This window comes from Plectropomus leopardus, chromosome 3, assembly GCF_026936395.1.
Source record: "Plectropomus leopardus strain MGB_pleo_1.0 chromosome 3, ASM2693639v1, whole genome shotgun sequence".
In the NCBI taxonomy this organism is placed as follows: domain Eukaryota; kingdom Metazoa; phylum Chordata; class Actinopteri; order Perciformes; family Serranidae; genus Plectropomus; species Plectropomus leopardus.
The window spans coordinates 30,412,592-30,428,223 of NC_142178.1; the positions used below are offsets into that span (position 1 = coordinate 30,412,592).

The 15,632-nt window shown below is 39.5% G+C and overlaps 1 protein-coding gene across 1 annotated transcript in view; it reads left to right on the forward strand.

Moving 5' to 3' along the window:
- Positions 1-15,276, forward strand: part of gpm6ab (glycoprotein M6Ab) — a 35,451-nt gene extending 20,175 nt beyond the window's left edge. The window contains exons 4-7 of the mRNA XM_042484337.2: positions 913-1,066; positions 3,976-4,052; positions 4,187-4,252; positions 7,672-15,276. Coding sequence (XP_042340271.1) covers positions 913-1,066; positions 3,976-4,052; positions 4,187-4,252; positions 7,672-7,824 — 450 coding nt within the window. The 3' untranslated portion in view covers positions 7,825-15,276. The remainder of the gene's footprint in view (positions 1-912; positions 1,067-3,975; positions 4,053-4,186; positions 4,253-7,671) is intronic.
- Positions 15,277-15,632: the final 356 nt, after the last annotated feature.

Below are 15,632 nucleotides of genomic sequence, written 5' to 3' on the forward strand. Positions count from 1 at the left end.
CGAAAATCAAACTGGATTCTAAATTATATTGTCTTGTATTATTGATTTATGCAGCATTGGTATGAAGCACAACAAACAGAGACAGTTTCTGAGCGGTAGACACTTTTTTTTTTAAAAAAAAAAAACCTAAGACCATCTTTACTCAATATATCAGCATGACAGGTCTTTGTGCAGTTATTCCCTGAAATATTTTTTGTTGTCTGTGTTTCTCACTGCACAACTCAGTCTCCATGTGGCCTCTCTCTGTTAGTCAGGTCTGATTCATGTGGAGGAGGGAGACACAGAGGGAGAGGGAGGGAGAGAGGGAGAGAGGGAGATTAGGTATTGTCCACTTCTGCTCATCTGCTCAGGAAATGTTTCCCTCACATCTGTAGTTCTCTCTCTGTATAGAGAAGGAAGGCTTTCTGGTCCAGGCCTCTGGAGACACCAGACGCACGCACTCACACTCACACTCACACACACACACACACACACACACGGATACACAGATCTTTAGCCTGTGAGAGAACGCTAAAAACCAAAAGAGAGATAGAGAGATAAGTATTCAGTTAGGTGTTTTGATGCCTTCACACCTTTGCAGTGAATCACAAACAGTATGAATTTAATTTATGAGTGTTAATGGCATAATGGAAAACAAATGTTGCAAAGGAGTATTGTGTTTTTTGATTATTGTATATAAATGTGTTTACTTTACATTTTAAATGCAGTATAAAAAAGTCTCCTTTGATAATCAGGCTTGAATACCTGTCAATTATCAAATCTGTTAAAATCCCTTAATAATTCTATTTCTAAAACACAAGAGATGTTTTTTTTTGTTTTTTTTTTACTGTTTTTACGGTGGTAAAGTCACACGTCACTCATGTAAAACACATCGTCTCCGTCACTCATTATGTCTCATCTCTGTGTTTACAGCTGATGTTCCTGGCCTACCTGTTCTTCCTGGTATGGCTCGGAGTGACAGCGTTCACCAGCCTGCCAGTCTTCATGTACTTCAATGTTTGGTCCATGTGTCAGAACACCAGCCTGGTGGAGGGAGCAAACCTCTGCCTGGACCTGCGTCAGTTTGGTACGTGCCATGGTGTAAAATTATTATGAAATAGCTTAATAGAGGGCGCCACAGCACCATTTTAAATTTTTTGACAAACACATTTTTGACATCTCCTCCTTAAACTGTAGGTCCGATTTGTATGAAACTTTCTGTGAATCGTTGTTGGTCAAAGCTCATCCAAAAAATACATAAAGCTGTTGATTCCTCATCGCATTTTTAAGATATCAACCGCTCAACTTTGAAAGGGGTGTGGCTCAGCACATAAATAGACCTAACTCCACAACTGTTCCTCACAAAACATGCAGGATATATCCACAAAAGTAAATATACCCTCAAATGGAGTAGTGGGTGCTACGAACTTAAAAATGGTCGCAGCTCCACCGCTTCCAAACAAACACATCAGCCTGGTGCAAAATTTGGACATAAATGATCACCAAAATTGGTGGACACTTTTGATTCAGCAATTGAAATGTGTCCTGCAAGTGTTTTCACATGTGACCAATAAGGGGTAAAGGACTGTGGCCCGGCAATTTGAACGTAAACTAATAGGCATTCGTCCGATTATTATAAAACCTGATAGTTGTCTAAAATGCAGGAATCAGAAACTGCCTAATGTTGGGATCACTTGCAGTTTTCAACTTTTATTGTTCCATGCTGGCTTGAACCCCTCAATCACAGCGTAGTAGTACATTTATCATAAATGTAGTGAGGTTATCATGTCTGCATTATCTTTTGCAATGTTTTCAAGGTTATTGCGGCTGACGACTTTTACCTACAGTGTTTTGGGCAAAATCTCAAATCCAGTTGTGAGAAAGTAAGAGAGAATTTCTCTAATAACACTAAATCTTATATGCTATTATGCCCCAGGGCAAAAAACTGATTTTAATGGTGCAGTGAACTTTCAACACTTTAATATTCCATTGACTTCAGTTCAAACGCATGAGAGAAAAGCATCTATCACTGTCGGCCTTCTGAGTTCAAGCTTTTTGAACTCTGACCTTCTTTTGTTCGTATCCATTTGTCCACTGTGCTGCTCTGGACTGAGAAGAACTGTTGTCCATACTGATCTGTTTTGGACGCTAACACTCAGACCGAAACTAGAAGTTATACAATTTGAAAGGCGATTCTATTACTCCCTCTTTTGGGATTTATTAAAGTGGAACAGTTCTCTTATTATTGACAGAGATTGCTGATCAGCATTTGAACACAGTCTGTGTGTGCATCTTGCGCTCTTGAAATAGAGTGCCAGTGAAGATACAGATTCTGATAAAAATGTTCCCTGCTCTGCCTGATTACTGAGAACACATACTGCGTGCATCCTCCCACTTAGTGCAGGAGAGATACTGGCACACATAATGGAAAAGCCTGTGTGTGTGCGACCAAATTGCCAAATTACCAGTAGAAAGCCCACAGTGTACCATGTGCCACAACCAAGCCCAGAATCATCTCTCCATTCAGAGACGCAAACGAAGCCGAACTTTATTAGCAGTTTAATGACAACGCAGGCCGTGCGTCCGTGTTTATTGGAAGATGTTAGTAAAACACATCTCAGTCATTATTGTTGTCACACACAGGTGTGTTTTAATTTCTCTTCCCTTTCCTCAGCACTCTTTATTCAGGTTCCCTAGGCATTTCTCTGACACCCTGAGAAAGGCTTTGACATTTGACATGTGTATCCCTTTATGGCAAGGGTGTAACTTTGGTTTAAGTGGCACAGTAAAATGGGGGGTCTAGCTGTTTTCTAGAGGAAAATATAGTGATTTGATTTGAGTTAAATAAGTCTAGCTCCAAAAAAGTCTGAGTTATGGCCAATTTCCTGCTACGCCATGTCTTTTGCGACTTTTGTATTGATGGCGACCTTTTTTTATTGACCGAGCTTGCTCATTTGTGATAGAATTGTGTATGTCCAACTAGCAATGCTGTACACCAAATTTGGTTTTGATAGAGTCAAAATACAGAAAGTAGATGTCACATTTTTTTGTCTGACAATATGCAAAATATCCATTGCTACATTTTGTGTATAGAACACATTCAGCTGCAAATGTGTGCCAAATTTCACATCATTTAGACTCGCAGTGTGTGTGGTGTGGCCTTTCAGAAAATAGCATTTTTAGGCATTAATTACAGCGCCACCATCTGGTTAATCAGCGTCATTTTTTATGGGAAGATTTGAAAATCATCTCCAGTTTTTTCGGGCTGAGTTTGAATGTTTCTAGCTCATTGAAGCTCGCAGGAATTAGATGTGCAGAGTAAGATGACAAATAATTAACCAGCACAGACTGTCAAATAGGATTTCATCACCTGAGGCTTTAAACCTAATAAATAAGCAGTACAAGTGATTCTTTATTCAGCAATTAAGCATCATTAATAAGTGACACTGGAGACTTGATGAATACTTGAAATGAACTTTATTTGTAAGTGACACTGTGTTATTGTTTAATTTACTATCTGACTACTGAGACCGTCTTAAACCATTCAGTTACAAGTATGATTCATTCTAATTATATACCATTATATATCCTTATAACACCAACTGTATTTCAACAAGATATTGTAATGGTTATACACTATCTTATATGATTCAGTCATAGCTTTGTCCACCATGTTGTTCTTCAGGGTGCCCACACAAAACCAAGAGGCATTTTATAGCGTCTCCTGCAACACCGCCATCTACAGTCCAAAGTTTCAAACTGCAACTTGGCCTCCTGTCTGCAAACTAATTACTGTATCTAATGAACATCTCTCACAGGGAATAATTACAGCATTACACTTAAAATAAAATTGCTGGCTCATAAAGGCTGGGATTCAACACAGTGATTATTTTGTTGTGACTGCGGGAAGTATATTCATCAGCATTTTTGCAAACAACGGATGCGTAAAGTAGACGGCCAGAGTGATGAAGAGTTTGTGTTTTTAACATCTATCAGGAGCGGTGACCATCTCTGAGGAGAGGAAGGTGTGTACAGGATCTGAGAAGTTCTTCAAGATGTGCGAATCTAATGAGGTAAGAGGAAACAAAAGGAGAAGTTTAAACTGATGCAGATTGTAAATATGATTTAAGAACTGTTTAAAGACAAAGAGCAGAAAAATAAAATCTCTGAATTTCCATTAAAAAATTACTTGTTTTGTGTGTTACAGCTGGACTTGACCTTCCATCTGTTCGTCTGCACACTGGCAGGAGCAGGAGCTGCTGTCATCGCCATGGTGAGGACAGTTATTCTAATATCTGATTGGATATGGGCCCAGGGTACTAACTGGCCATGATTGGTGTGACCTTCAACCTGTGGGTCAACTTTACAATAGGAATAAATGGACACGTAGCTCACTGGAATAGTCGCCAGAAGAAATTGTCAGTGCTGTACGTTTCTGCAAACCATGTACATGTTACATTTGCACATTTCATAGGTTTCTAAATTGACTTAGTATACGGTATGAGCTGACTTTGTCAGTGGGAGCTGGAAGGGATGGTAGAGGGTGTGTTACCTGGGCGAGACACTTGCCAGTTTGCAGATCACTTTTGACCACTGTTTGACACCAAACTGGTAGTGTTTTAGTGAGCCATCGCTGCTTTTCCAGCATCTTTTCAGGCACCCAAGTGGGTGTTTTATTTAGCGACCCATCAGTGTTTCCAGCAGCTTTTAGATATGGGATAGTGGCATGAAAAGAAGTTGTGTTTTACTGAGACATCACTGCTTTTCCTGCCTGGATAGCGACACAAAAAGTGTTGACTTTCTTAGCAAGATATCTCTGCTTTGATTGTGCCACCAAACCTGTTATTTTAGGCCAAAACACAATCATTTCCTTACTATAACCAAGAGTTTTTTATGCCTAAACCTAATAAAACCACATTAACCACAGTGTTGTTGAAGTGTAAAGTTTTGACATATTCACCACACCGTAACACGCAAATGTAACATATCTGTAATTTGCAGAAACGTACGTTAACTTTTTTTTTTGGCAAATGGATTGTGAAACACCTCTTGTGCTCTATACTCAAAAAGTTCAGCATACTTAAATGTGTTGTTCTTTTTTTAGACAAAATGTGTTCTGTCTTTGAGGGGTGCAGTTGTTTTTGTCCTTAGAAATAGGCCTTATTCTCAAAGCCACCTATAGAGGGACACACAGAGAGAAAGACACAGAGAGAGGCGTGAATCTAAGCCTGTGTGTCTGCAGTAATACAGACGGTGAGTCACCAAGCTGTACACATATCAGAGGTGTGGAGATGATCAGTTCTGTCAGATCCTCAGATTTGCATGCTATTTATTTAGTTTTTCTTTCTTTATAATTTAAAATGCACAAAATAAATATATTATAAACAAAAATAACAAATATTATACAGTGCTGAAAGAGACAGAAATGTGCTTATTTGGCACCAGAGCTCCTCACTGAATGCATTCATCAGATTTTAGCTAACCTGGGCCCACAGCATTATTAAATGCTCTCCCTGATCTCTCTCTTGACCACAACAAGTATAAATAGCAGAGCATTAACATCCATCCTCCATCCATTTTCTGCACCTGCTTATTTCTGCTCAGAGTCGCGAGGGGTTGGCATCCATCCCAGAAATGCTCTCCACCTCCCCCACAGTTCTCTGCCAGAGAAACAAATTGTGAAGCCTTTAAACACTAAAGAACCTCATCAGGATGATGGACGTCTAATTTGACAGCAAATACTGAAAGTGATGAATAATATGTATTTCTGCTTTGTGGCAGCTGGTATTTTCTCCTTTCAGACAGTGGGATGCCAAAGCTTAAGATTTGTGTATTAAATGGGGTAATATGGTTTAAAAAAATCCCTACCAGTATGTATGCTTTCGACTCAGTATATGCCAGTCAGGTTTTATGACTTGAATAGGCCTCCACAATGAAAAGCAACAGTGTGTTGAACATGCAAAAGGGTTTCTCCACGATTTATTTCAAAGCATCCAGAGTACAGCTTTGTTCCATTACCAGTATAATACAATACAAAAAAAAACACCTTGGGAAAACAAGTCTCAAAGCAACATAAGGGTAACAAAGGCTTGTGAAGCAAGGTCTAATATTTTCATAAAGGTGGTTCACCTCTGAAATACTTGGGAATTATTTAAAGTGCTGTCCTGTATGTGATCGGTAGAGGGCACCAGAGTTTAACAAGCTAAGTGGGAGACCAGCTGCTGTTGACTCAAACCTGCTGCACCAAAGACAATTTTTATCTGTTCTCTACCGAGCACCAACCTCAGGGGCTGAAAAATGAAGCCCACTCAGAAACTGCAGTTCCTCAGATGCTCACTTGAGGCTGACTGCAAAAAAAAAGTCCATCCTCGTAGACCCCCATGTTAAAATGCCCACTTTTACAGCAGACATAAACATTCTTACAGCCCGGTACAAAGTAATTTGTATGGTTGATTTCCCCGTACATGCCAACCCAACAAGGTGATTTTTTTAAATATAACTCACCCTTTTACATTGCATTAAAGCATGTTCATTTAAGGGAAGGGCTGCTTGAGTGACTGTCTGTGGGATGTTGCTACAATCTGAGTCAGATCCATCCCTCGCTTCTCCAAAACCCCACCTTCTCCAGCAAATATGGTCACTCCTGGCTCCAAAAACCCATGATGGCAACAGCCAAAATACAAAACACGAGGCTTCAAAAAGACCACAGACCAGCTGGTGACACCATGGTAGCTGTGTCCATTATTCACAGTCTATGCTCTATGCCCAGAAATCAGGTGTGTCATAACAGAAAAGTGTGAATTTCACACATTTTAATTTAACTAATATGTGCTACCTGAAATGATATATTTTTGCCCACTTTGGGGCAGCAGCAACACCTGTGAACACAACCTCAGACATATACCTTCTAATATATCTCTATATGTAGATAAATGCATACATTTTGCGTTTTGGTATCGGAAGCACTAAGTTGAGGTACCTGGCATGCTGCAGACCATTGTTCGAGACCGCAGACTGTATATAAAGATGTCTTTATATAAAGAAATTTATCACGTTATTGTTAATTAATAGTAAACGTAATGAAAATGATTATAAAGAAGCTGGTGGACATTATCTTTAACTTAACATTAACATTAACATTAACATTAACTTAAAACTCTAAACTATTGAATTGGGGTCTGATAGTAAATATTACTACATGCACCTGAAAGAATCATCATCATGTCTATACACCATTTATATATAGTCTTAAAAGGCATTGAATAAATCAATCTAAAAATAAGGCCTTAATTGGTCTTTAAATGTCTTAAATTAATTCATAAATTTTTCATTGGTCTTAAAAGTGCTATGAATCTTTCTGAAATTGCCACTTTCATTTCTGTCACCCAAAAGTCATGTTTTAAATTAGAGTAATTATTCGAGGGAAAAGAAAAAAACTCCCTTACACCAAGTTACTGGTGTCAAGTATTTTTGTTCCAAATCAGTCTTAAATTTAATTCTGAGTGGCATTGAAAAAGTCTTAAAAAGTCTTAAACTCCACTTGCTGTGAGCTGTAAAAACCCTGGTCTCTCAGTCAGGTGCCATTTTGACTAAAGGTGTATGGGCACTATGCACAAAACAAACTGGCGATTTGTTGTCTGATTTGCCTCATGTGTGCTTTCACTAACACCAACTTGTCCCCTCCTCCCGCAGGTCCACTTCCTGATGGCCCTAGCCGCTAACTGGGGCTATCTGAAGGACGCCAGCCGGATGCAGAAGTATGAGGACATCAAGTCGAAGGAAGAGCAGGAGCTGCATGACATCCACTCTACGCGCTCCAAAGAACGTCTCAACGCTTACACATAAACACGCACCTACAAGAAACGACACACACACACTTACCTGTCAGACACACACAAGATGATACACGCACACACACAAACACACACACACACACACACACACACACACACACACACACACACAGGGCCTTACACAAGCCTAAGGATACTAGAAATATATACGAGTTAAAAAAACCCAACACAAACATACACTCTACGACACAAAGACACGAGGAGGCAGAAATTAATTGAAAACATAAAAACGATGACAACACAGACACCATGCAGTAGATCATTGACTCAGGTGGTCTATGCTAACACCTAAGCTATGTCGGTTTGCTCTATACTTTTACTAACCCTGACTTTACCTTAAAAGTGAAAACAAGCGCTTCAGTCACAGATGAAGTGGTGCTGGTGATGGCTGATTGTACACTACTAAAACTCACTGAAAAAAGCTACATGATGATGTGATTGCATCATTAAAACTCTAATATTTCACTCTTAAGATTTCTCAGTATAAAGGCTGAAATTTACCAGGGCCGGCCTCAGCACTTTAGGGGCCCTAAGCTCGCCTCCAATATCACAAAATAGCTTTTGCAGTGTGTGAATGTGCAGAACCATCATCTGGAACTGGCCACACAGGAAAAAAACAAAATAATCTTGAAAAAAAGGACCTTAAAAAAACAAAAAAAGTGGAGTGCATCTATATACAGTAGAAAGCACAAGAAACATACAAGATAATACTACTTTAAGAAGTACCCAAAGAAATGTCTTGTTGTAATTTGCTTGTTTGTGCCCAATGGTGGCCATAAGCACTTAATTAGTTTGCTTAATGTTTTTGCCAGCTGTGCGTTTTCTTTTAAAAATGCCAACATTTCCTGAAAGGTCCGTTTTACTAGACGAGCATATGGTGATCTCGCCGTTAGCTGTTAGCACGGCACGCTAAAGTCAACAGTCTACAGCAGAATCATGAATGTGTTCGGTGTCTGTGAGCTCATCATTATATGTTGGGGGGGGGGCCTGTCCAAAAGGGGCAATGTCATTGTATCTCCCCAACAGCCTCAATACCTGCAGTACACACATCACACTCACACACTCACACACACATACACACACATAGATGTGGCTGAATGGTCGGTGTTGTGCAGGCAGTGTTGTATGGTGGTGTCATGCTGTGTCGTGTCGTTTCGCCACATTATGATGACTGGTATTGCAGAGAAATATGGCCCCCAAGGAAACGTGTACCTCTCGAGTACAAATGGGTAGCTTTGATAACTTTTCCTCCCCCTCCACCCTCTCTTTTCGACTCCTTTTTCCTCAGATCCTACCCATCCTCTTTCTCTACTATGTGACCTCTTCATGATGAGCCCAGTTTCATTAGTTGTTCAACACGTTCGTGTTACACATACCGACCGGTACGTCCCACAGGTGGCCGTTAGGGCTAATAGTTTATTGCTATAATAATGAAACCAGATGTTGATTGCCAAAAGACACAGATGATGTCAGAAATTCTCCTGTTTTTCAAATTACCCTTAAATGGCTTTAATTGTACTCTATATCACATATCGGGCTCCTTAAGCTCACTTGAACTTTCAAAGTAAAAGCACTTAATTTCAAAGAGGCCATTTCCAACACCTACTGAAACGGGGCTCTGCGTCCTCCCTCCCTTTATCCCCACTTTGTACAAACTTGTGATTTGTCCTCAAAAACAGCACATCTTAGCAGCACAAAGTCTTTTTAACGTGTCATGTTCTCATCAGTCTGATAACTAATGTTTTTCTCACTTTTTGGAATTTTTGCCACATTTTTATCAGTATTATTTATGTGTAATTTTAGCATTGGGAGGGGGTATTTAAATGGGGCAGGCGTATGTGGGGGGAGGGAGGGGGGTTATATCACTGTCACATTTTCATGTGATGACTATATTTCAGTGGTTCTGCACACACACAAATACACACAAACACAAACACATACAGCAATCATCTCGAGAGTTTCTCTCATTGCCATGTCTTTGTTTTTTTGCATATCTTTCTTTCAACGAGCCCTGATGTGACCAAAATTATAATTTATTTGTGAGTTGAATTTGACTTGTCTTTAGTGACGTGAAGAGGTGATTACTGTGAATTCTGGGCGGTGTGTTGGTTGTGCGGGAGCGGCATCATTGAAGGTTGTAAAGGCTGAGCTGGTTATTTTTGGTCTGTGCAGGATGTGTTTTCAGATGGAGGATTCATTTGCCAAAAGCGTTTAAAGGTGTTGATATTTGTCACCTCTTAGGAGGAGTTTGTTAGGTGTTTGAATCAGATAGGATGGAGAGGTGTAACTCGAATTTAAAAGCAAAGGTCTGGAGGTGCTGAAAGAACCAGGAAGGGTTTAAAAGAGGAGTTAAAACTGAACATCCATACCAGCTGCAGGGATCGATTCAACTTGAGTAGTGTTGTTGGGAATGAAGACCAAGATGTGTCAGCTCGTGCTTTAGGAATAAAGGTTTGTGGTTTTAAGGCCAGTTTATATTTGGTGTCTCAGTTATCTCCTTATGTGTTTTTATACTGGATGCTGTATACTTTGTGATCAGCATGACTAGACTTGCTGGGATGTAACTTGCTTGAACTGGATCTTAAAATTAGGGATTTCAAAAAAGACAAACTCAAATCCTGAGAGAGACGCCACTGCAGCCGCAGCAGCGATATAAGCTGCACCATTGATTTACGTCCACTAAAAGCACTTGTTTTTGCCGCTGACAGGCTCATATTTTTATTCAGAGTGTTTGACAACATTACGGAAAAGACTCTTCAGAGAAATAAGACTTTATTTGTTAACCTTTGCTGGTCTGTTTGTTATTGTGACCGAGTCTCACTCAAGGAGAAGCCTCATTCTGAAATCTCGCGAGAGGTGACTGATGGAAATGTTAGTGAGAACTGTAGAGAGGAGTGACAGGAAGAGTTTGTCGTGTTGGAGTACAGAAAGCGCAGCTCATTGTTAGCTCATTTCAGAGAGAGTTCAGAGCGAGACTTTTTTTGAGCGAGACTGGGTCACAACAACAAACAGACCTGATCAACTAAAGGTCAAGAAAAACATTTCATTTCTCTTTGGTCCTTTCCATAATGTTGTCAGACACATATAATAACAATGTGAGCCTGTCAGTGGCAAAAACAAGCATTTTAAATGGATGTGAATTGACTGTGCACAATTGCCTAAAGGGATTATATTGCAGCCTGTTTCAGTACCGGACCAATTTAAATAAATTGTTGTCTCCTTTACACAAAAACATGGGAAAATGGGTCCAGGTTAAAAATTTTTTCTTGCTGCTACTTTTTTTCAAAAGAGGCCAGTTAGACTTGTTTTAGTCAAAAATGCCAAAAGTCTGATCTGTGAGCGGTAATAGCTTTAAAATTCAAATTTTCTTCATTCGTATGCCGCGGATACAGCACTTCAGATTTAAAAGAGGGAGATTTGAAAATTAAAACGCTTAAATTCTCGGTCACCAGCACACAGGGATGTTATGTTTGTATTATATGTTAAGTTATGTTGAGCCAGCCGTTAGGATAAGAGGATTGTACGTGACGTCTTACTGTGAAGGAACGTGATGATTCTCTATCTGCCAGTAGAGATGACTGAGAGGGAGTTTGTCTTTAGAATGATGAAGATGGTGGTGGTGATGATGGTAATGACATTCGTCATTGAAGGGTTTGATTTGATGAGACTACCAGCACACACACACACACACACACACACACACACACACACACACACACACACACACACACACACACATACACACATACACAAAACACACACAACTCCACCACCGCCATTACTCTGAGCCGTAATTCTTTGCTCTTTTACTTTTCACCGATAACATTTCACTATTTTATTATGAACTTTTAATCTTTGAGACTTTTTAAATGTGAAATCATTTAATTAGAAAAAAAGAAACGTTTTTTTTTTCTTTTTCTTTTTCCTTTTTGTGGGCAGTATTAACTCTGTAAAAAGATATACATATATGTGAAACAGTTGAGGTGAGCAGCCGGGAGAATGATTTCCTATTGGTTACAGAGTCTGGAGGAGGTGGATCAGTCCCAATGTCCTGAGCCTGTACTCCCTCAGAGAGCTGCTTTTACACACTCATAGATATGAGATTTTCAAATCATTGCAAAACTTGTTATCCAAAATTCAAAAAAACTATTTAACTATTATATGAAAAACATATGTGTGCCACAAAGCAAAAAGTAAGTCGCTGCAATTATTTTCACAGTTGTGGAAATATTGGATAATTTAATAGCAGTGTAAACATCTAAATATCTAAAACTAATTTGGCAAAGGTTCTGCACAAATGTAAAATTCACAAGATGTTAATTGCTATAAAAGAAGTAAAATAAGCACCTGTATATGAGGTAGAAATAATCATGAAATGGCCCCTACCTAAAATGTATTTCTCAAATTGTATTTTAACAAACATGAGTTAATCGGAGTAGTGTCATGTAGTAAAGATAGTAATAAATAAAGACTGAATGTGACCAAAATTTTCGTGAGTGTCTGATACTGAGGTTAGTGTTAGGGCTCTTCTATACTAAAATAGATATCTCTGTTTTAAATGTCACTGCCCTTGTACTTACATGTGCCCTTTTTGTTGGCATAAATACAGCGAATAGATGGCGCAAGAGGGCAGAGTCAAAAGTTTCAGAGGAGGTCGTAATAATGTACCTTTTAATGAAGGCAGTGTCGTAGACAGTGTTGGTCTGAGAAGCTGGCAAATATATCGAGACATGTGGATGAATAATTCGTTTCACAGTATTACAGATTTGTTCCATCCTACCACTTTTTGTTAAATGTCTCTGTCAAATCTTACAGTCGTAGTTTGCTTGAACTATGCTAAACTGCCCCATCAATCGCCGGTGGTTCCGCTCCGTTTCATCTCGATCCGTAAGCTTACAGAAAACGTGTACAGATACCGGCAGAAGGCTACATTCGTGTCCGGTTATGTATGTAATGAGCGTAAATGAGCCTTTAGTCAAGGACACGCTATCAGCAGAGGCAAGTCAGGCAAATGTTTGAGATGCGCCTCAAAAAACTGGGAAAAGGTGCACCCGATGGCCAAATTTCGCAATGACGACAAAAAACCTCCCAGTAAGGCGCACACCGGTGCTGCCCCCAAAAGAACCTACCGTGTGACAGCTGGTTTCCATCGGTTAAGGCAGGGCCTTGGGGGGCTTCTTTGCCTGGGGCTCCAGAGAATCTAGAATCACCACCGTTTTTGGTAAAGCAGGATCCAAGAGGTTTCACACTCATAAATGCCAAACTGACGGAGAAGGCCAGTCGATCAAACATGCAATAACACCCATAGTGTCTAAGTGGCCACACAGGCACTCAGGTTTTGCTTGAATCTGGTTCTTTGTGTTGTGTAAATGCAGCTGAATTTGACAAAATTATAAAACAAACAAACAAAAAAAATACCATCATTGTCAATGAAGGGAGACTCCACCAGACTCGTCTCCTGTTCAGGTGTGTCTCGGCTGCATGCAGTCAGTATTTTTAAGGTTCTAGTTTTACAGTAACAGTATTCTATCATTTCATTGCCTGACAATGGATGTCTTGTCAGTGTTTTTAACTTCAGATAAATGAAAAAAAATAGTTTTTTGTGCACTTATTGACCATTGTGAGCTCTCTCTCTCTCTCTTTCTCTCTTTCTCTCTCTGACTCTCTTACTCTCTCTCTCTCTCTTATTCTCGGTGTGTAAGTGCATTGAGATCCCCATTGCGGGATCTGTGTATAGTCTTGCAGCATTGGTTATAATCTGAAGAAATAACAATGATGAAAATGAATGAATTCATAATAATGAAGATAATCTTATACTAGGTTAAAAAAATAGAAAAAAAAGACAGTGAATCTAGTTGTTGTTTGTGGCATGGTTATGCATTCAATGGTCATAATTTCAATGATTAAAACAATACAAAAAAAAAAATCATTCTTTTCCACTGGCGCTGTTCTGCTGTTTTCGTTCTGTTCTCCACTTTTCAGTGTGCAGTATTGCGGTTGCTGTTGCTAATGGTGTTGCTAAGCTAGCTTGCTTGCTCAGTTGTTTACCACCAGAGCAATATATTGTAGCAGTCTGGCGAAATCAAGACATAAAACTGAGAAATACATACCCGTAAAATTTCTGGTATACAAAGTGCATGAGTCTATGACTGCTAATTGATATGATCATGGTGTTATTTATTGTTTATCCTTATAAAGCGGATTTGCATATGTGGTGTAATGTATTGCTCTGGCCACCCATTATCCTGCACCCACCTCTGCTCACATCCTCTTCCTGATTCTGGGCCATTTAGGCAAAAATCACTGCCTCTCTGAGGGTCCAATTTGGATTTTTTGGACTATATTAAAAGTGACTCTTGGCCAATTTCCTGTGTGTAAACAAGAGTCACTCATGCATCAGTAAAGCTCTGTGTAACCTAGCAACAAGCACAGTCTGCACGCAGCCAAATCACCATCTGTAATGGACGCTAACAAGGCAGAATACTCCAGGTTACTTCCAAAGCATATTTAGAGCTGCACAATCACTTCTGAATGGCTGAACACATTGGATCTTCAGATACTATATGGCCCCAAATATATTTGGCATCATTTGAGCAAAAAAGCCAAATTGGATCATCTTTGCTGGGTGGTAAATGTAGCCTAAATAAAGATGAATCATCTAAAATCTGATAATTAAACTGCCATAAAAAGATCCGGCTGCTCTTGCAATCAGGAAGAGGATTTCAGCTGCTCGTTCTCCATTCGTTTCAGTCTCCTCATTTACTTTCTAACCCACGTCTCCTTGTAAAGATGAATGTGTGTATTGACACGTGCTAACCCTGCGTCCTTCTTGTCTACCCGCTGACCGAGGCTGAACACGGATTAACTTTACCATTCCACTGATTCTGACCGCATGCATGTGTGACGGGATCTAGAAAACTTTACCATGTCAGCCTGATAACGCATGAATTTCAAATCAACATGAAATCTGATTTCAGACGCTCTTGTGAAAAAGATTTGATCTGTTTTTGACTGTCTTTGCAGCGATAAAAACCTCAGCTCTGTATCACAGGATGAAAAATCAGATCCTCTGTGCCTGAAACAAATTCAGCTCTTGTCTATCGTGAACTGAACCACAGATCTTAAAGCTGATGATGTCAGTCTGTGACCTTCAACTGATCATCACACGTTTCAGATCCATGCATTACGTCAGGTGGGACATTTGGGACGTTGGGAGTAGATTATTTTTTTTGTTTTGTTTTGTTTCACCATGGTATTCTAGACTTTTTGTACTTCACTCTGTTTGCTTAGTAGCAGGCTTTATCTGATTCACTCCTCCATTTTTGTACATATCTGTGCCAACAGCTTGGGCAGACAGTGGCTTTTTTTATTTGTAAAGACATAAACTTGCTTGCATATATAAATAAAATTAAATAATACACTTGTGTACTTGTTAATAAGGGAATGTTTCGAGTTTGTGTCTTCATTTCATAACTTTTGTGGTTGTCTTAAAGGCTTAGTAGATCCTTTTTAAAGGTATACTTTGCAGGATTGTTGGTTACTGTTGTAAACACACTTGGTAGTGAAAGTGAAAGTAAAATACAACCCCAGATTTACTCTTATTTGGCCTTTTGCCTCATAATTTTGCAGGTTTTTTTTGTGTGTGTGTCTCCTGGATTCCTGCTGCTTATGGTTTAAAGCCCTGACCATAACTGAGCTCTGTGGAGGTACACTCCCATTAATGTACCAAACACAGAAAATTAGAAAATACAGGTGGAGGGCAGAGTCTCTGCAGATAAATACACACTTGTAGTGGGTAAT